The following is a 20,307-nucleotide window of genomic DNA, read 5'->3' as shown; positions in this document are numbered from 1 at the left end:
ATGGCTAGCTAAATAAGAGTATTCATCTCTCTGCTTCTTGACCGCGGAGGCCACGTGACTAGCCTGCCCAGGCTCCTGTTGCCATAGCTTCTTCGCCCTCCAGGCAGTACCCTCTGTGAGCCTTTCTCCTTTAAGTTGTCACGAATTTTGTCTCTGCAACGAGAGAAGACACTTATTAAGGTGAGGACGGGCTGCACATGGACCTATGTCCCCAGCGGAATGACCACCAGGAAGTCACGCCCTTGAAACACTGACTCCTACTGCAAATCCTCAGGGCCACACCTGGTACAATGTTCCAGGAAGGGAACATTGCTCCTCGTGTTTATCTGGCCTGGTTTCAACCTTTTACACCTCTCAAGTTATCAGTGCCTCAATAAGGATGGGAGCCTGGAGGACACATTACTATCCTATTTAACGAGGAAACTGAGGCCCAGGGAACAACAGTGGTCCGCCAGCAGGCCACTGTAAGCCAATGCAAGGCAGGGAACTAGAACTCTGGTCTGGAGGGGTATTTTTGTTTTGATTTGGTCGTTTTTGTCCTTTTCCTGAATATAAGGCAGTGTGTGGAGAGGTAGGCAGGTGCAAGGGTCACACAGTGCTGGGACAGTGGACTTTAGTCACCAGGAAAAGAACCGGTGATAACCTCGGGTCACTAAACTTGGATGATAGCTGGAAAATTACAGTCTAATGGAGCATGTGGGGCCATGGTCTTTCCAACTCACAGGCCACCGGGCTTGGGCACAATTGTGGAGGCCACAGCTGTCTCCATCCTTCAGTATACTCCCAGAAGTCAGGAACTGCCACACTGGCAGGCGTGGAGTTAAGCCCTCCCCACCCCCCCATTCCCCACCCCGCTCTCACTGTGCTGTGTGTGAGAGTCCTTTCTTTACTCTTCTGGCCCTCATTTTTCTTATCTGTAAAATGGAGTGATTATGTTTAACTTTGTTGTTCTGGGGACACAAAGAAACCATCTGTGCATCTGGTAGCAAAGACATTTAATTTTATTTATTTATTTATTTATTTATTTATTTATTTATTTATTATCTTCACGTGTATATACATGTACAGTTCATGTGCCCCACATGCATGCAATGTTCTCCAAGGCCAGAAAAGAGGATCAGATTCCCCAGAGCTGGAGTTAAAGATGGTTGTGAACTGCCGTCTAGGTGACAGAAATGAAACCCAGCTCCTCTGCAAGAGCAGCAAGCGCTCTTAACCACAGAGCTATCTCCCCAGCCCTAACAAAAACACTTAAAAGGCCTGGTCCCTAATCCAATTCCAGAAGTTCCAGCTGTCCTTGGTGCCCTGCACTGAGACACACCATGTACTCCCACACCTGATATTTGTCCACAGCACAGCAGTGACCACAGGCACTCCCCAGGGCAGCCCTGGGAGGCGGGCTCTGTCATCTGAGAGCTATTGGTAGGGTAAGGGGTGGGTGGTAGGATGTGTGCAGGAGCCCTTCCTTTTTTCAGCAAAAGTAAGACACGAAGAAATGTTCAGTCTAAGGTTGCAACAATGTTTTGTGTAAGATTGCAACAATGTATATACGGATAAGGCAAAGCGCAGAAGGTCTCGTTGCCCTTCTTCAGGCCACCATTACTACTCTGGTGCCCTGCTTCTATTAGGAGCAGCTCCCACATCCACAAACATCATCACAGTCACATCTCTTGCAGAATAAAGACCCAAAAATAGAGTTTCTGGGCTACAATTATGAGCCATTTGCAATAGGGTTAAAAGCTGGCCAAGTGACCGCTAAAGGATACCAATGGAGATAACATTTAATGCCTGCTAGGGAAGGTGCCAGCTAATGGCTTAATGACCTGTCTTCATCTTCCCTTCCATCCATCCTGTCTCCTTATCCATCAACCATTGCACATTGTCCCCTTCAGAAGTCAGCTGATAAGAAAGCCCACCTACCCATCTGTTGGGAGTGACCAGAGCAGCCTGCCTGACCTGTGGCTGGCTGTGCCTGGGGGTTTGGCTCCCTCCCCTGCTGCTAATGTGTTTCCCAAACTCTAGAATCTGGATGTGTTGATCCAGGTGACACAAAGCACACAGGAGGAGTCACTACAGGTAACATTATAGGCACACAGTCACTAGACACCTGGGGCCCAGGCTCTGAGAACCTGTAGACATCAGGCCAGCCTCATCCATGGAGGCTGTATTGATGGGTTACAGAATGGATCTGGTACAGAATGGACCAGTTACACCTGCTGCGAAGACCTCAGAGGTCCAGGGAGGTGCCATGCTATGGCCAAGGCAGAATGCTTGGCAGAGACACGGGTGGAAGCTTTCCACCTGTTTATTCACCACTTCTGGCTAAATGGTCCTATGTGAGTGTCCAGATATCTGAAGCTGAAGGAGAAGGACAGGACCTCTGTCTGCAGCAGGGACACTGTAATGAAGCAAGAGTCCATCTAACACTTGATATAAACCTAAAGCCAACTTGGCAGCCCCTACAAAAGACATTCTAGGATCTCTGTGAGTTCAAGACTAGCCTGGTCTACATAGTGAGCTCCAGGACAGTTAGGACTACATAGTGAGACCCTGTCGTGTGTGTGTGTGTGTGTGTGTGTGTGTGTGTGTGTGTGTGTGTGTGTGTGTGATGTTTATGTCAGTGCCAAGGATGTTCCAGTGGAGATCAGAAGACAACTTTCAGGAGTCAGTTCTCTCCTTCCCATGTAGGTCCCAGGGATGGAACTGGGGTTATCCGGCTAGTGGCAAGGTACTTTACTGACTGAGCCATATCATTGGCCCCTGTAATTTCTTTTCTCTTTCTTTCTTTCTTTCTTTCTTTCTTTCTTTCTTTCTTTCTTTCTTTCTTTCTTTCTTAGCTGAATTTTCTTATATCAGGGGAAAAGAATTATTGATTTTCCAAGGAGCAAACAGAGACATCACCCCAACACCACCAAGACCGAAAGGAAAAGCACCTTGCTCAACATGGAAGACCAGACTGAGACCAGGAGGCAGCGAAAGGAAGACCCAGAGAGGGAAAGTGGTTGTTCTGAAGTCACACAGCAGATTAAAAGCAGACCCCTGGTTGCTCCTGCTCACTCCTAGCTCCCATCCTGGCCCAGGTGCCCGTGTCCGGTCCCCTCGCCCCCACCATCCCGGGTCGCAATGATGTTGCTCACCTGCAAACACCACCACTTCCCAGCAGGGCCGGTGGAGGCCCCTAGGAGCCTCAATGTCCATCAGTGGAATGGGCGTCCTAGGAGGAACGAGGGCGGCTTGGCGCCGGGCGCCTGGCTCAGCGGCAGGGGCGGGGCCGTGACTCAGACTCACAGTCCCGGGGTCGCCCAGCCGGTCCGACCGGCCTCGGCAACGCGCGCGGGGCGCCGGGCTGGGCAACTGAGGGGTGCAGGGAAGGGAGCCGCCAGGAGCCTGCCTGGGCGGGAAGAAGAGCGCAGGCCGCGGAGGAGAAGGATGGGAGCGAGACCCCGCTGAGGCCAGCGGGGGGCCACTGGCTGGGATCGACATGTGTCTGCGCTTAGGTGAGCTGGGGCACACGGGAGGTCCACTCGTGGGGGGACCCAACGCGAAGCCAAGCCGCCTGCTTCACCCAACTCTGTTTCACGTAACTGGCCTGCTTCAGGTCACTTTCCTCTCAAGCCTGAGTTTCCTTAGAAGCGGGGTGACAAGCGGCTGGGTTTTATTTGCTTTAGGCAAGTGCTCTACCACTGAGCTACACACCAGTCCAGCAAAGTTACTCAGAGACTAGCCCAGAACTCAGTACTTAGCTCACTCTAACTTTGAACTCCTCCCGCCTCAACCTCCTAAGCAGTTGGGGACTCCAGGTTTGTGCCAGTGAGACCGAGCTCTGAGTAAGCCTGGTTTTGATGTGGCCTGTGGTACCTCCACCTCCTGGCCCTATTTTCCTTTCTAAGGGGCAAGACTAGGTAGGCTCCGGGATCCGCAGGTAGAAGAAAGGATGCTGAGGATGAGGAGACGGGGATCTAGGGTCCAGGACCCCAGGTCCTTAGTCTTCCTTACAGAGGTCCCATTTCCATACCTCATCCATCCAGGCTAGAGGGAAAAGCCAGACAACCAGGATCCTTAGCAGAGTAGATTGGTGTGCCCCTCCCCCACGCCCTGGGCAAACTCTGCCGTTTGTGACCTAAGGAGTTGACACTCTTCAGCATACACATCTTCTGAGCCATGCCTATTTCTCCTTGGTAAAAATGAAGACCGTTGCATGCACCTCTTGGCCAGGATGAAGTTCCTTTCTGCTGATAAATTGCTTAGCCCCACGCCAACCAGCCACATTGCCCAGTGCTCCAAGCATGGGAACTGAGAAATAAAGCCTGCCTAGGGCTCTCTGACCAGTGCAGAAGGACCACCCTAACCTCCCTGTTTGACCAAAGCCTTGGTCCAGAGATGCTGCTGGGTTTGAGCCCAGCCAAAGCCCAGTAGTGTCTGGGTTGTTACTGGCTGATGGGTAGGTGGATAGGGTGGGTGGATCAGGTGGGACCCGGGAGGCCCCTGGAACGAGGCTGCAATTCCTCTTCCTGTTTGGCCAGCTGTTCATCTTCACAATGCCGTTCCAGTTCCTCGTGTCTTTCCAGTCCATGCCTTGTCTTCTGCTACAAAGACAGTCCCAGAGCTTGCATACTAGAGGAGAGCTGGGAGACCAGTCAGGCCAACCCCACCTGGCTCTATGCAATAAGAATCCAGGGTTCAGAGGGAAGAAAGGGCTGGTACCAGGTCCACAGTGAGTCTCTGACTGTCTAGACAGGCTTCTTGCTCCTCAAAATTGTGCGAGCGTGTGTGTGTGTGTGTGTGTGTGTGTGTGTGTGTGTGTGTTAAATTAGGGTTGGTTACAAGAGTTTGAGGGGGGAGTTTTACTGGAACATAGGCAACTTATCAATGGCTAAAATAAAAAATAATAATAATTTTTTTTTAAGGCAGAGTCTCACTCTGTAACCTAAGCTGACCCTGACTTTGCAGGAATCCTCCTGCCTCAGTCTCCTGAATACAGGGATTATGAGCCACCTTGGCCCCCTTGGCCCCCCTGCAATTGCACAGAGAATGTCGAGCTTAATGGTTCTTTCCCATTTTTTTTTTAATTTTCATTGAGCTATAGAGCTCACATATAGGGGACAGGGCCAGACCTCTCTGCCACATGTGGGGACACTGGGATTTAGCAAGGGTCGCAAAGTCAGAGCCCACTGGAAGCAGCAAAGAAAGAAAGGACTCTGCTTAGCCGAGAGGGCCAACCGTGCTCTTCCAGTTTCTCAGAGCTGGTTAAACTGAAGGGGCTCCCCCCTGCCCCTCAAGAGTTCAGGCAGCAGGGCCAAGAGAGCCATGTGGGATGTTGTAGCAGAAAGCATCTCAGGGGAGGAGGGCTTTCTGCTATGTGAATGTGAAAGGACTTGGCCACTCAGAAAGTGTATTTGGTGCCAGAGTCCCTCCTGGTCCCAGCCCCAGTTAAGTGCAGCCTGCACTGAGTCCCCAGTTTCCTGTCCACTCGTGGACTTTGCCCACACTGAGGAACAAGAGCTCTTTTCCTCTCCAGGAAGAGAAGTGGAGACTAGACGGTTCTCCATAGCTCTGGTCAGCAGCTGCATGTTAAGTGCTGTGTGTGCCAGGCCCATAGACCAAACTGACGACTGAGCAAGGCCTGACTCCTGCCCAATACACTGTGGGCTCCTGGAGTCCTGGATAGTACCTGCCGGGCTCATAGGTATCCTAGTGCATGGCGCAGCGCAGGCACGCAGGGCACTTTTATATATGGAACGGCTGAGTGAATGATTGGATGGCTGGATGGCTGGATGGCTCAGTGGGAGGATCATGCTGGATCCCTGCTACTCGGAGCACGGTAGTTAACGAGGACCGTTGTGTGGATCGCCTGTGTGCTTTTCCAATCTCATAATTCAAGGACTAAAAACCAACCGGGAGGGAAGCTTTTAGCGTCGGGGGAGGCTCAGATGACCTACACCACCCAGCAGGAAGCGCCTCGCCACAATCCTGACCTGTGTCCCCCACAGGTGGCCTGGATGTGGCTGAGTTCCGGAAGGTGCTGATGAAGACGGGTCTGGTGCTGGTAGTGCTGGGTCACGTGAGCTTCATTGCAGCCGCAGTGCTCCATGGTACCATGCTGCGCTTCGTGGCCGCCACCAGTGACGCTGTGGTTCTTCAGTACTGCGCGGTGGACATCCTCTCCGTCACCTCTGCCATTGTGGTAATGGCTTGGCTGGGAGACCAGCAAGAGGGAGGGACTGGGTCCCAGTCAGAGCCCCAAGCACTAACCCTATATCATATTTGGTATAACCATATACAAACTGTGTAGGCATGCAAACTCTCTCTGCCTCAGTTTTGTCCTCTGTAAAATGGGGATGGCGAGAGTATGCATGCACAGCAGAGGTTCCCAGTGAACATCTGAGGAAGTCACAGACAGAAGGTGCTTAAACCAAGGAGCCTGGCACATGGCTAGTGTGACCTGCTGTGACAGATATTCACTGTGTGTGGTGGTACAGAAAGAGTGAATGTCACCTTAGCTAGGGAGGGTCAATAAGGATTTCACGGAGAAGTAGACCTCTGAGCTCCGTATTTATGGATGCGTGGGTGTTCCTGATGGACTGTAATTAACAACCCAAGTATGTGGCATGCTGGGGCTGGCTTGCAGAAAAGCATGCCAGGGTGGCATTCCATGTTCAGGCTGTGTGGCAGGTGCAGATGTGTGGAGCTGGAGACGCCTGAGATCTTGTTCAGGAGACACTGAGTAAAACAGTCAGACAGGAGTTTAGCATCAGGCTAGACGACATGAGGCACTTGATGAGCGGTGACCATTGTGATACCTGCACGTCTGCCCGTTTGATGAGTGAATAAATGAAAAAAGTCTGGTATACTTAGGTTTAAAAAGCTCTTCTCTGCCTGTCAGCTGAGGCAGCTATAGACTTGTTCATCTCTGGGAGACCTGCTGACTCCGGGTGAGGGACTTTTCTCTCTCTGAGCTGGTCTCTGCCTACAAAATGAAGCTCTGACAGCCTGGTGGCCTCCAGGCGTGGTGAACCAGGCTCTGATCTGTGGAAGCTCAGACCACAGGTAGAGTATAGTGCTATGTGCCAGTCAGTGTCTGCTCTGCTCAGCAGCCATGAGAGAAAGGCATGGAAGGTGGCCAGTCCAGGCTCAGGAGGCTCTGGGCTGGAACACTTCACCTTTGCTTTGTTTCCCCAGTAAGCCACTCCAGCTGCCCATGACTGGGGGGATTCACCCCACTCCCTCGGATGTGATTATCTTCCTGGGAGTGCATCCTGCAGAGAGGGGCTGAGCCCAGAGAAGTTGAGATACTTTCTTGTGGCTACACAGTGAATCAACACTACCACTATAGCCCATGGTACTGTGTCCAATACAGAGATTGACACTAAGAAGGCAGGGAGGCTAAACAGAGCCCTAGCGATCTAGACTTCAGCCACTGAGCTAAAAGGTGCACGGAAAAATCCTGTCTCTGGGGCTCTGGGGGCATTAGGTCTCAGGAGCAGGGCGTCAAGGATGATCTGTGGGTATGTATGAGTGCCCAGGCCCAGTGCAATAAGGGAAGACAGTGGCCCAGGATAGACCAGAGAAGGCCAGGACTAGGTCATTAAGAGCCTGGAATAACTTGATGCTCTTCGAGGTTTCTTTGTCTTTTGTGGTACCTAGGATTGAACTCTGGCTTCACACATGCTAGGCAAGTACTCTATTCCCAAGCTCCATTCTTGGCCCTCTCTTAAAGATTCTAAATTCTGTTCCTGATGCGTCCTGTCTACCTAAGATTGGGCCTCACTACATAGTCCTGGCTGAAAAAGAACTTTTTATGTAAACTTTAAACTTGCAGCAATCCACCTGCCTCAGTGCTGGGATTGTAGGCATATGTTACCATGCCTGGTTTCTGATTTAATATAATTTTGGTTTTAGTACCTTGTTAGCAGAATGCATTTCTTCCATTCTTTTCTAGCCCAAAGAGATATGCCATGGGTCCTGCGGCTAGCACACTCCCTGGCTTATGCCTGCAAACTTAGGATACACAGGGCCCTGTCAGACTAACAGCTTTGGGCAGTGCGGAGCTCTGGAAGGTCGTGGGAAATGGGAGTTAACTAGGCCAAAGCCAGAGGACAGGGTGGGAGTGGAGACTGCAGGACCATGGGCATTGGGAGGATGCGTATCCAAGAGTAGGTCTGACCCCATGAGATGGCCTCCAACACTGATGTAAGAGCTGACCCAAGCTTCCCACAGGTCATCGTTGCGGGAATTTCGGCCATTGTCTTGTCACGCTACCTCCCCAGCACCCCCTTGGTATGTAGCACTTCCTCGGATGGGACTGTGGGCTGGGTCAGCAGCCCCACTGGGGCCAAGCATGATATCCGCTGACCAGTGCTCTTCCTGCCCAGCGCTGGACCGTGTTTAGCTTGAGTGTGGCCTGTGCTCTTCTCTCCCTGACCTGTGCCCTTGGACTCGTGTCCAACATTGCTGTGACCTTCGCCACCAAGGGCGAGGCACTGTTGGCAGCCTGTACTTTTGAGAACCCTGAACTCCCAACCCTGGCACCTGACTGTCCTTTTGACCCAACTCGAATTTATGTGAGTGCCTCATCTTGGAAGGGCTTGGGAAGGACTCTTGGGATCTACCTGCACCCCTATTCCTAATTAAATGCTTGTGCCCCTGGACCCTGCAGAGCTCTAGTCTGTGCCTCTGGGCCATCTCCCTCATATTCTGTCTGGCGGAGAGCATGTCTGCCGTGCGCTGCGCCCAGCTTGTGCATCAACTACTGGAACTGAGGCCCTGGTGGGGGAAAAACTATCACCACACGGTAAGCTCCCCCCCATAGTCCTGGGAGGTCGGTCCTTGGCTGGTCAGCCTCACCCCTCTCTGAACTTAGATAACTGGAGCAAAAGTTTGCTCACCACCACCAAAGGGCTCCAAAGTCCAGAGAGGCCAGATCTGCCAGCTAAGTCACACAGCTGATGTCTGGCTCTCCTAATCTTGAGGGGAAGCACTGGTCTTTGGGAATTAAACAGGAGACACTTGGGGGTGGGATCTGGCTGGTCATGAATGACTGGTAGTGCTGTTATCTCCCAAGCCCCTAGTCCTTCCTTCCTCCAGTTTTGGGGTATCCTGAAGATAGAGACCCCAGACCCAGTGAAACAACCAGTGACGATCCTGTGTCTGCAGATCCAAGCAAGCCCAGAGCCCCTGGATGGCCATGACCTACTGAGTTGCGCCAGCTCTTGCGGCTGACCCTCTGACACCTCGACAGTGCCATGGCTACTGAGGCACGTGACCACACCTGCACTGACCAGTGCCCAGACAGCCATGGAAGCTTAGCTGGATCCAGGATCCCTAGAGCAAGCCCAAGAAAGATCAATGGACTCCTGGGGACATGGGCGAGAGAGCTTGGCACGCCCTCCCCTGGTCACCAAGCACAATGCGCTGAAACAAGACTTTATTTTGAAGTTATTAAAAAGAACAAAGATGCTCCGTGTGGCTGCATGCAGAGGGACATGGGGCTTGGCCAGGGGCCTGCACTTCTTTCCCACATAGAATGCTGTGGAGGGGCTCTGCCCATCTGTCTGTGGGCCTCTGTGCGCGCGTGTGTGCATGTGCATGTGCGTGTGCGTGTGTGAGAGAGAGAGACAGAGAGCGAGAGAGAGAGAGAGAGAGAGAGAGAGCGAGAGAGAGGGAGGGAGGAGAGTGAAATACAGAATATAGATGGAGTAAATCTGTGGTTATCTAAGTGCAAAGAGGCAGGCTGGGTTTGGGGACTCCAGCTGGAATCCTGGGGATATATATATATATTTTACCATGGCCTCCAGCCAGGCAAGAGCTGGGACAAGAAATGTTCTTCTGCAGGGAAGTAGATAGATCAGGGAACTTCTTCAAAGCCCCACAGCCCAGGAATCCTCCAGTGTCTCCCCATCAAACAAAAAGACTCTTCACCTTGGCATGACTCCCCACCTCCCTCCAGGCTGAGGACCACCCAAGGGGGACCTCCCCACCCCCCGCCCCGTGTTGTGGAACAGCCTCCGGGTTGTAGGTGGGTGGAAGGTGATAAGCTGTCTGAGTAAAGAATACAGAACCTGACCGGAGGGTCATCTCGGCCCCACTAAGGGAGATTCTGCCTCTTGGGCCGTGGGGGCTAACGGCTGTCTTGCTTAGCCCCTTCCTTGCAGGGTTTGCTTCTTCAGAGGCCCCCCACAGTGCAGACCCCAGAAAGGGATCCCCAGTCTGGCCCCCAGCCTGGATAGACACGAGGGAGAGGAAGCTTGAGAGCCGGAGGGCCGGTGAAGGCGAGCTGGCTCCTCTCAGCTCAGAACTGGGAGGCGCTGCTGGGATCGCACTGCAGCAGGCGCACAATGGATGGGTCGCTTTTGGCCCCGCGGATGAACTCCTCCAGGGACAGCTTGCCTGTAGGGCGAAGGGAGGGCTGTGAATGACTAGAAGGTGGCTGCAAAGCCAGGCGGGTGGGAGAGGAGAGGAAAGGAGAGAGGCTACCCATCCTCCTCCATCCCCACCCCCCACCCCCGCCACTCACCGTCGTTGTTTGTGTCCATTTGGCGGAAGATTTTCTCAGTTCTCTTTTCCGGAGTCGACTCATCTTCAGGCATCTTCATCACGGACGAAACCATCTTGTAAATGGCCTGTGGGATGGGGGGTCAGGAAGGGGAGAGGATATCAGGGAGTGGGGAGGGCCGGGTTAAGCTCCCGACCCGCGCTCTGTCTCTATAAACATCCCAGGGTCGTGCTCTGCTGGTCATGGAGGAGGTGGTAAGGAAAAGTCTGGAACAGCAGAGTGCCCTGAGCCAGGGCCCTTAGTGGGCCAGGTGGGAATTGCTGATGGAGCTGATGAACAAAGCCACAACCTGAAAGCTTCAGGTGGGTGCCAAGCATTTGGGGTGCACTGAGTCAAGGGAGATGTTGGAGGACATCCAAGTCCATACAGCCAAGTGCCTAAAACGCCAAATGCAGGCACTCGCTCCTCGGGTGTATGTTTGAGGGTAAGAGTTGAGTTAGCGCTCCCGCTCGGTGACCGATAGGGGGCGCTGAGCCGAAGGAGATGGCACTGTGGTCTGCGACCGGCAGGGGGCGCAGAGCAGCGTTGAGGCAGCTGGGACTAGAAGGGGCGGGAGCATTATGCAAACGAATGCAAATGAGCACCTGCCACGGGTCCAGGGACAGCCTGAGCTCTGCCAGGCTGAGGGCGGCAGCTGCCACGTGTAGGAGCTCCAGAGGCAACACGAAGGAGAGTTGCTGAGCTAAATGTACAGAGCATGTAGTGCTCGGTCTGTGGGATGGGCTGTTTCTGCTCCCTGGAGCTCAAAGGCCAGACTAGTCACCTCAGACTTCCAATTTTTTCACAGCAACGCCTCCTCCAAGAAGCCTCCTTTCTTCCCCCATGCCATAACCCTCCCACCCTCTTCCTGTCCAGCTTTGTCTCTGCACTGCTCTTTTCTGGCCTCCCTTCCTTCAGATCTGTCCCACACACTGCCTCTGAACGCTCCAAACACAAACCCCCCACTACCACGTCCCCAAACCAGCAGGCCGCCCCCTTATTTCCGGCACACACAGACCTCCTTCTAGGCCCACCGAGCCCCAGTTCCTTCTGGATGCTGCCTCCCACTTCTCGTTGGCTGTTCAGACAGAGTACAATGCTTTTCCTAGCAAGGTCATCTGTGATCCAGCACTACTGGGTCAGGGCACATCGGCTGCACAGAGCCTCCTGGGTGGACACATCTCAGGAAGTAATTATTTCCCTGGAGGATTGTACCTGCTTGCCACCATTCAGATGAGAACAGTAACTCTGGCTACTTCTAAATTTTCCAAATCCCAGTACAGTGCCTTGGCACATGGCAGGAAACTCCCTGTTTAAAGGCCGCTGTCACCTCCCACGACTCTCTCTGTACCAAGTCCAAACCATTTGTTTTTGGCATTCAAGATACTTCACAAGCTGTCCACAGTTGGCCTCACCGTCACCAGGCCTCCCTGGAGGGGTGATTCTGTCACAACTGAACACCCCTGCACCTTTCAGGTTCTCTAACATTTACAGCCTCTGCCTGGTATAACATGAGCTACTATGTATCATGCAAACACTGTGTGCCAGATCCTAGGAGCAGGAATTTTGTTTTGTTAGACAGGGTTTCCCTGTGTGTAGCCCTGGCTGTCCTGGAACTCACTCTGTAGACCAGGCTGGCCTCAGACTCGGAGATCTCCTGCCTCTGACTCCCAAGTGCTGGGATTAAAGGTGTGGGCCACAGTGCCTGGCATACATTGCAGGATTTCTAAACTGTACATCAGCTCAAAAAAAGCATGTATCAAATCTCCCCTTTCTGGATAAGAAACCAAGGTTTGGGAAGGGAAGGAATGGAAAACGTTAGATCAGAGCTTTTGCTCCCTCTGAGCTGTGAGTACATTAGTTGCCAACTTCCCTAACGCTACAACCCTTCAATACAGTTCCTCATATCGTGGTGACCCCCAACCATACAATTACTTTTGTTGCTACTCCATAACTCTAATTTTGCTAACTGTTGTGAATGGTCATATAAATATCTGATAAGCAGACTATCTGACATGGGGACCCCTGTGAAAGGGGCGTTTAACCCCCAAAGGGGTTGTGACCCACAGGTTGAGAACCAATAGATGCATGCTTGGACAATTTGAAAGAATGAACAGCAGGGGCTCTAGAGTGACATCCTGGTCTATTCTACACTTGCTCTCTGTATAGCCTTGGAAAAGAACTTAGCCACTGTGAACCTCAGTTGCCATCTGTAAAATGGGAGTGCTGTATCTATCTCATTGGGACTGTATGGAGAATTAAATGAGATAGAAAAGTACAACAGTGGCTGGCTGGAGTAAGCAGTCACTAAATAGCAGCTTATATTGTCATTATTCATTGACCGTGTCCTCAGGCTTTATGGTCTCCTAGACTCCTAGGTGTTCTTTATATACCTGTCCCTGACCTGGTCAGTATGACCTGTGCCTTAATCTCTCCTGTTGGAGAGGGAGCTCCGTGAAGCACCTGCCTCTTTCCTCCTACTGTGCCACCACCCTGTGTAAGGCTGGCATGGGAAAGGGACTAAGCAGTAACTTAGAGGGTGACCATTCGCCTTGTGACAATCCTTCTAATTAATTGTCTGGGTTGCTCACTCTGAGTTTCACTGGAGCCTACTTGTCATTAATCAGGCCCTGGGGCTCACAGAGCTCTGTCTGCTCCAGCTGTCTGGAGCCTCTGGAGTGTCAGAGAGGAAGTCAGGGTCTAGAGGGCAGAAGGTGGTTTAAAAAAAAAATAGGTCCAGGGGCAACTAGCTAACTGCTGCACTGGGCGTGGTGGCTTCAGCTGGGCTGAGATTTACCAGTGTACTGATGGAAAATGGGAACTCATTGATACCCAACAGATCCCTAAGTGACCTTCCACCACTACTTTGACCTTTCCAGTGGGACCCCCCTACCCCCAGACTTCCCCATCATCCTACCTCCGAAGAGGACTGTGTGATCCAGGGGTTCCTGGGACCAACACTGAGGCAACACACAATGGGTATAGTGAAACCATCACTTCCCAAGACAGGCAGCCATTCTACTCAAGCTAGAGACTGAGATCAAGACGGGGAGCCAGTGGGCTGGGTGAACAGATATCAGCCCACAAAGCAGAGGGGCCAAAAGGGAAGGAGGCCAAGATGCAGGAAGGGTCCTATGCAAAGCTATGTGGCCGCAGTTCTCAAAAGCATCTTAGGGTTGCTCACAGGGCCATTTTAGCCTGTGCAGGAGATGGGTGGAGAAAGAATGACGGACAGTCACTGAAAGGAAAAGTACTGGTTCAGGACCACTGAGACCAAGTTCTCAGCACAGAGGAGATTTATTTGCCCCAAAGGGACAGAAGGCAGGGAATAAGAGACAAAGACAGGGATAAAGGATGAGAGAGAAGGTGAAGGGAACATGGTGGGGGGCCGGAGGTAGAGTACTTGTCCCAGAGGATGAAGGACTGCCTCTGGATAAAGAGGAGACAGATGTGGCCCATAGGAAAATGGAGGTTTATAATGGCAAAAGGGAAAACCCTGTGTTAAAATGAGGTGTTTAATTTTAATTGGGCATGTTAATTAGTTGAGCCAAAGGGGGCTTTTGATTGTCTGACTTTAATACTTTAAAAGCTGGACCTTTGCAGTCAGCCTCAAAAGGAGGAAGTGGCCAAATAAGGCAATAGACCTTGGGGGCTTGCTTTGAAAATGTAATCTAACAGTTTTTAGCAAGGCAGAGAGAATTAGCAGGAACTCCGAAGCCTGTCAGAGTCATGCTTGCCATGTTCCGGCTGGCTTGAGTCCCTCAGTCACTAACATTCACTGAGTACCAAGTACCTACATAGCCCCCAATGGAGTTCTTGATCTCTATGGGTACCTCGGAGTAGTGGAACAGAAAGCCAGCAGGTTTATGGCTTTCTGTTAAGATGCTTGCAGACAAATCTGACAGCCCTAGTTCAATCCCCAGGATCTGCATAATGGAGAGAGAATTGATTCCCAAAGGCTTTCTCTGACCCTCACACGTGTGCTCCGGTATGAGCATGCTGTCCCTACACATAAGTAAGTAAATAAATAAATAAATATAATTTTTAAATGTTTAGAGGCCAGCTAGGGTGCATGCGTGTGCAAGAGAGAGAGAGAGAGAGAGAGAGAGAGAGAGAGAGAGAGAAGGATCCTGTCTAAAAACAAAAGTCTGAATTGGACAAAGAGCAGGTGGATAAAATAGAATCTCAGACTGACCGCCTTCAATGAGCTAAGGGGGCATCGTGCCATGGAAGGGCTTCTGAAATAAACCTAATGCATTTCATACTTAAGTTGGTGCTAAGAAAAGACATTCACGACAAGTCTCTAAATCTCCTCATGCAATCAGCCTCGCTGTCTCTGCTCCACTTTTACAGATGAGCAGTGGAAGAGCCAGTCCAGAATTGGAAGCCTCCTCTCCTGCCTAAGAGCTCAGAGCCTTCACAGAAGGCGGCTGGGAGCGGTGGCCAGCCTGGGCTCGACCCCACTTCTTTATGTCAAGCACATGGCTCTACCTGTCTGACACACATCCTTCCCTAAGGATGCTCTCAATTCAGGGGTCTAAGTATCTCATGCAGTGCTGGGCTCTGGTGGTGCCTCTGTCAATTAGTTAGGCAGTGGCTGGGTGTCCAGATGGCATGCGAACATTGGAGCCAGGTGGCCCACTCAGGCTGTGAGGTCTCCAGCAAGCGCCTTCTCCTGTCAAAGCATGTTTTCTCTTCAGTAAATAAGGATCAAAAAAAAAAAAAAAGTACTTGTAAGCTGGGGATGAGGCCCGGTGGTAGAACACAGCAAGCAAATGAATGAATGGGTGAATGAATGAATCCGTGAATGAATGAATGAATGAATGAATGAATGAATGACATAGCTGGGCATGAAATACATACCTGTAACCCTTAGTTCAGGGGCTAAGGCAGAAGGATCATGAGTTCAAAGCCAGACTGAGCTACTTAGAGAGACCTGTCTCCAACCAAACCAAACCAAATATAACTTGACTAAATCAGAAATGTCAAGAAGGGGAAGACAAAGCAAGGGGAGGAACTATTCCAAATTAAACCAGAATAACAAAGCCAGGCGCTGCGTTGTTCCCCTTTAATCCCAGCACTCAGCATGAGAAGACAGGCCGATCTCTGTGAGTTACAGAACAACCTGGTCTATAAAGTGAATTCCAGGCTAGCCAGGGCTACATAGTGAGATACTGTCTCTAAAAAAATATAACTAGAAAATAGGACAACAAAATTCAATGTGGGATCCCAGACCAGCGGGGGGGGGGGGGGGGGGGAAGAAACAGGGAACATTCTGGAGAGTGAACAATGGAATAAGAACAGTGTTGTTTCTATTCTGTGTTAAATATCTTGACTTGGGTAATCATACTATGGCTTATGTAAGAGAATGTCTTAGTCTTAGGAAATACATCCTTTACCTGAGGAGTGAAGGATCAATCCTGAGAATAACCAGAAACCATAGCACGCACACACAGAGATGCAACGCCAGGAAACACTAGCTGGTGAGTGTGGACTAGGAGCCACGGGAACTTTCTAGGTTTTTCTTTCTTTCCTCTGGTGTTGGGTTGGTGGAGGAGGGGAGACAGTTTCATAATGTCTAGGGTAGTCTCAGACTCATTTCGTAGCCGAGGCTAGCTTTGAACTCTTGACCCTCCTGCCTCTAACTCCACAGTAGTTTTAGTTTTCAGCTTTTCTTTCAATGGAAAATCATTTCATTCTAAAAGAACTTGTAAATAGGATGAGAAAAACACCCCCTGCCACTACTCGGGACTAGGTATGTCCAGAGGCTAAAAAAAAAAAGGGGGGGAGGGAGGTGGGGTTTGTTCAGAGACGGAGGCTGAGGAGCCAGTGGCGATGGCGGCCCACCTGCACAATTTCTAGCATTTCCTCCCGGCTGATGTAGCCATTGCCATCCAGGTCGTACATGCTGAAGGCCCACATAAGCTTCTGCTCCAGGCGGCCACGCGAGGTCACGCTCAGAGCGATGATGAACTCCCGGAAGTCGATGGTGCCATCGCTGTTGGTGTCAAAAGTGCGGAAGACGTGCTCGGCGAACTTGGAGGCATCGCCATAGGGGAAGAAGTTGGCGTAGATTTTCTTGAACTCATCCACGTTGAGGATGCCAGTGGGGCAGTCCTTCAGGAAGCCCTTGTACCACTCCTGAAGCTCCAGCTCGGAGAACTCCGTGTTCTCCCGCAGGTCCTGCAGCATCTCTGGCCGCAGCTTGCTGTTCTGTTTGCCCATGGCAGAAGAGCCAAGTCCCACCTGGGTCCCCCCCCAAAGGAAGTGAAAGGACAGAAAGCAATGGTTATCTTCTCTTGGTCACTTGACCCTACTCCAGAAGGGCCCCCAGACACAAGATACCCCAAACTCTCATTTAACCCAAGAAGAGAGAAGTGGGCCCCAGATCCTACAGCCTTCCCTCTACTCTGTGACACGCATGTCAGTACAACAGACCAAAAGAAGAAGAAAGGAAGCTCACACTCACGGACACCCTTTTGGCTGTCCGTGTTAAACCTATTCACAAGCACACGTTTTCACTCCTCCAAGGGGAAATCTGGGAGTTAGCTGCATTTTCTACATGAGAAGGGAGGCTCAGAAAAAGTAAGATGATCTGCTTCAGGTCACACGGACACGACAGGTAGAGCTGACTCCCACACTGTCCTAGGAGGGTACAGAAAAGCTTCTGAGCCCTCCTTCCACCTGCTGACCCCTTCCGGGCTTCCTAGATGTCTGTTGACCCCACAGTGCACCTACTGCCCAGACACTGTCCGATTTTCTTCCTGAAGATATGCTTAACAAGAAGTTATTAACCTGGACCCCAGAGCTAGATCACCTGGGCTCACATCGCAGCCTTCCCTCTTTTTTTTTTTTTTTTTTAAATAAATTTTTGTTTGTTTTTGTTCTTCAAGACAGGGGTTCTCTCTGTAGTCCTGGCTGTCCTGGAACTCACTCTATAGATCAGGCTGGCCTCGAACTCATGGAGAGTCACCTGCCTCTCCAGCTTCCCCTTACCACCTATGTGTCTTAAACTCTCTGTCTCAACCACAAAGTGGGTTTAATAATGGTACTTACTTCACAGGGTTATCTTGGGGATTAAATTAGTTAGTACCTACGAGCTTGTTAGATTCATGCCTGAGTAGGCAGGTGCTACATACATGTTAGGTGGGTAAAATGATTTACATGTATCCAGACTCCACAAAAATCGGGCATGATATGCAAGTGCCTGTCACAATGCCACACAGATCACCAAGTTCACTCCCCAGGTTCTCCGCCACGCACATACTAACCCCTACCACACATGGATCACCATGCCCCCAACACACAACAATCCCCCTGCCCCACAACTCACACGTACTGACACATGGCACCACGCACAACTCCCATGCACTGCGCATCAAGACACACCAGCCCACGACCCCACATGTCTCACACATGCCATTACACGCCAACTCGAATGCCGACACCTCTCACATGGCCAGCTGCACGTGGGACCTTCAGGCACCCTTGTCATTTGTCTTTCTATCCCCGAGGTGCTGCCAGGTCCCAGGAGAGGGAGCTGCAGCCCTTCCCAGACCTGATGAGGAGTCTTTTTCTTGGGGAGCCCTACCCAGCCCATCCAAACCTCCCTCATCACTCACCGTTTCTCTGATTTCAAGAGGTTCCCCTCAGGGCAGGAATTAAAGTGTGAGGCTGAGAGAGAGCAATGGAGGGGAAATAGCCAGACAGTCAAAAGCATAGGTGTAGAGGTGCAAGTGGCTCCTGAGGTTGGAGACAAGACAGGATGAAAAGGGTTCCTTGTGCATGAAGCTACATGAAGCTCTATGCACATGTTTGTGCACATGTGTGTGGGTGCATGTTGAATGCGTGTGTTCACACATGATATGGGTCCAGGGCTCTGCACTGCATCTATTTCCCTGTGCGTTTCTATGCCTGTCTGCATGTGAATTCTATATGCGTGCTGAGCGGGTATGCACCTGTCACAGAGAGAGGAATGTTCCCCAGGAATGTGAGGGGCCCCGTGTCTGTCTGTCCTCAGTAGTGTGTGTCATGCATGTTCCTGTAAGTTGGTGCCCCCTCCTTTCTGGATCAGCCTCTTCTGCCCCAGGCCAAGAAGCCACAGAACAAGTGTGTGGGAAGGGACTGAGGAAATGCGCAGGGCTGAGCAAGGGAGCGTGTCCCTTACTCCCCTCCTCAAGGTCCAAGGAACTGGGTCAGCGGGGCGGGGGCAGAGTGATGCGCTGAGCAGGAGCGCTTCTCCAGGTGCCCCTTCCTCTCGGCCACCCTTGACATTGCCTTTCCCAGTTGAAAGAAATGTCTGTTTTCTCCTCAAAGACCCCCAGTGCCCAAAATAGGAGGAACCTCACAGCTCGATCTGAGAAACCCGCCCTAGCATTCCCTTGCTCCAGCCCTGAGCCCCCGCCTCCATCCTTCCCGCACTGGGTTCGAGGTCCCTCCTGGAGGGGGCGCCCGGGACGGTCGACGCGCGACTCCCAGGAGCCGGCCACTTGGCGGTCAGGACCCTGGAGAGCGCTGCGCGATTTCCCCCGGGGCAGCCCCGGGCTAGCAGCGCCGCGGGTGGGAGGAATCCCACGAAGCTCGGGGAGTAGCAGACTGGGGAGCCCTGGACTTGGGTTCCTGGCTCCCGGGCTTCCCTCCCCTCATCCCCGACCCCAGCCGGAGCGGCCCCCACTCACCCAGCAACGCCGAGACACCGACTGCGCAGGGAAGGCGGCGCTGCTGCGGCGCGCGGCGGCAGAGGCGGCCGGAGGGGCGGGCGGGACTGCGAGGGAGACGCCCCGCAGCGTTAGCCCGGAGCCCCTCCCCTGGGGGGGGGTCCCCGCCGGCAGCTAGGCTCCGCCCCCGCCCCCTCCCGGGAGAGAGAACGGAACGCCCTCGCTGCCCCGGCCCCCTCCCTAGGGAGCACTCCACCCTGGGAGGAAGATTGGGACCCCCAGCTCTGCACGTCGACACGGAGGGGCAAAGAAAGAGGCGGGTCAGGGTCCAGGGACTGCTCTCTTAAACCTGGAACAATCCACCCCTACCTGGACTCGGGGCCCCCTGTCGCTCCGAGGGAGGAATCCAATAGGCACCCTCGCTGCCCCCGCACCTCAACTCCGGAGCCAGATGAACTGGGGGCTCTCTAGAGAGGAGAGAGCACCCATTCCTAAGTCCCAAGGTCTTCCAGGGGCCAGACACGCCCCCTGTTGCCTCCGCCTCAGAGAACCCGCCCCCCTCTCCTGCCTACTACTCCGGATGTCATTCCCCAGCCCCTCTAAGGATTAATCCCACCTTCCACCACCCATGTACCTAGCTAGCTTTTCCCAGTACTCCTCCAGGCAAGGCACCCTAGCCTCTCTTCCCCTAGCCTCTGCGAGGAGGGCAGGCCTGTGACCTGCGAGTACAAAAGCATGTCTCCACCTTGGGAGGTGGGGTTCTCAGGTGGGTATGCCTCCTGTCTCTACTAAGGACAGCTGCTCTTAGAGGCGCTGATGGGGTCACAACTCTTCCTGCCTGTAAGGAGGCCCCACCCTCCTTCTCCCTCTCTGGTAATAATCGCTACATCTTGAGGTTAAATGCTGCCCTTTCCCTCTCTCTAGGATGTGGCTCTCACTGTGTTCTGCACTGCAGAAACTGAGACTTAGAAGGGTTGGGTGCTTCTTTCCATTGTCTGGCAGCTGGTGAGTTACTCGCAATCAGGAGCTCTCGTTCATTCGTTTCAAAAATATTTTTCAAGCATTGCTTCCGCACTTGGCACGGCTTCAGACAGGGGATTGCCATCATGCAGGAGAAAC

General features: G+C 52.3%; 2 protein-coding genes across 4 annotated transcripts; one reads left to right on the top strand and one right to left on the bottom strand.

Moving 5' to 3' along the window:
- The first annotated feature begins 3,327 nt into the window (after positions 1-3,327).
- Positions 3,328-9,457, top strand: Tmem54 (transmembrane protein 54). Of its 2 annotated transcripts, none has more exons than XM_034504045.2 (6): positions 3,328-3,497; positions 5,991-6,184; positions 8,218-8,277; positions 8,373-8,561; positions 8,657-8,791; positions 9,154-9,457. In XM_034504045.2, the coding sequence occupies exons 1-6, from the start codon at positions 3,482-3,484 to the stop codon at positions 9,217-9,219; spliced, it is 660 nt and encodes a 219-aa protein (XP_034359936.1). In that variant the 5' UTR covers positions 3,328-3,481; the 3' UTR covers positions 9,220-9,457. The 2 variants fall into 2 exon arrangements, with proteins under 2 accessions (XP_034359936.1, XP_076790272.1); XM_076934157.1 differs by lacking the exon at positions 3,328-3,497 and adding an exon at positions 5,527-5,686.
- Positions 9,408-19,295, bottom strand: Hpca (hippocalcin). Of its 2 annotated transcripts, none has more exons than XM_034504046.2 (4): positions 19,210-19,295; positions 16,379-16,777; positions 10,514-10,619; positions 9,408-10,386 (listed from the first exon to the last, which is right to left on the bottom strand). In XM_034504046.2, exons 2-4 carry the CDS (start codon positions 16,754-16,756, stop codon positions 10,289-10,291), a joined length of 582 nt encoding a protein of 193 aa, XP_034359937.1. In that variant the 5' UTR covers positions 16,757-16,777; positions 19,210-19,295; the 3' UTR covers positions 9,408-10,288. The 2 variants fall into 2 exon arrangements, with proteins under 2 accessions (XP_034359937.1, XP_076790273.1); XM_076934158.1 differs by lacking the exon at positions 19,210-19,295 and adding an exon at positions 18,154-18,285.
- Between the last annotated feature and the right edge of the window lie 1,012 nt (positions 19,296-20,307).

Source organism: Arvicanthis niloticus, chromosome 5 (genome assembly GCF_011762505.2).
Source record: "Arvicanthis niloticus isolate mArvNil1 chromosome 5, mArvNil1.pat.X, whole genome shotgun sequence".
In the NCBI taxonomy this organism is placed as follows: Eukaryota; Metazoa; Chordata; class Mammalia; order Rodentia; family Muridae; genus Arvicanthis; species Arvicanthis niloticus.
This window is presented reverse-complemented; position numbering and strand designations above follow the sequence as displayed.

Excerpts from the sequence above, each read along its gene's own strand:
- Tmem54 (XM_034504045.2), top strand. Across the intron at positions 8,278-8,372 it reads ACCTCCCCAGCACCCCCTTG|CGCTGGACCGTGTTTAGCTT; the intron begins GTATGTAGCACT and ends CTTCCTGCCCAG. Across the intron at positions 8,792-9,153 it reads GGAAAAACTATCACCACACG|ATCCAAGCAAGCCCAGAGCC; the intron begins GTAAGCTCCCCC and ends CTGTGTCTGCAG.
- Hpca (XM_034504046.2), bottom strand. The coding sequence starts at position 16,756 with ATGGGCAAACAGAACAGCAAGCTGCGGCCAGAGATGCTGCAGGACCTG. Across the intron at positions 10,620-16,378 it reads AAATGCTAGAAATTGTGCAG|GCCATTTACAAGATGGTTTC; the intron begins GTGGGCCGCCAT and ends CCCATCCCACAG. Across the intron at positions 10,387-10,513 it reads AATGGACACAAACAACGACG|GCAAGCTGTCCCTGGAGGAG; the intron begins GTGAGTGGCGGG and ends TTCGCCCTACAG.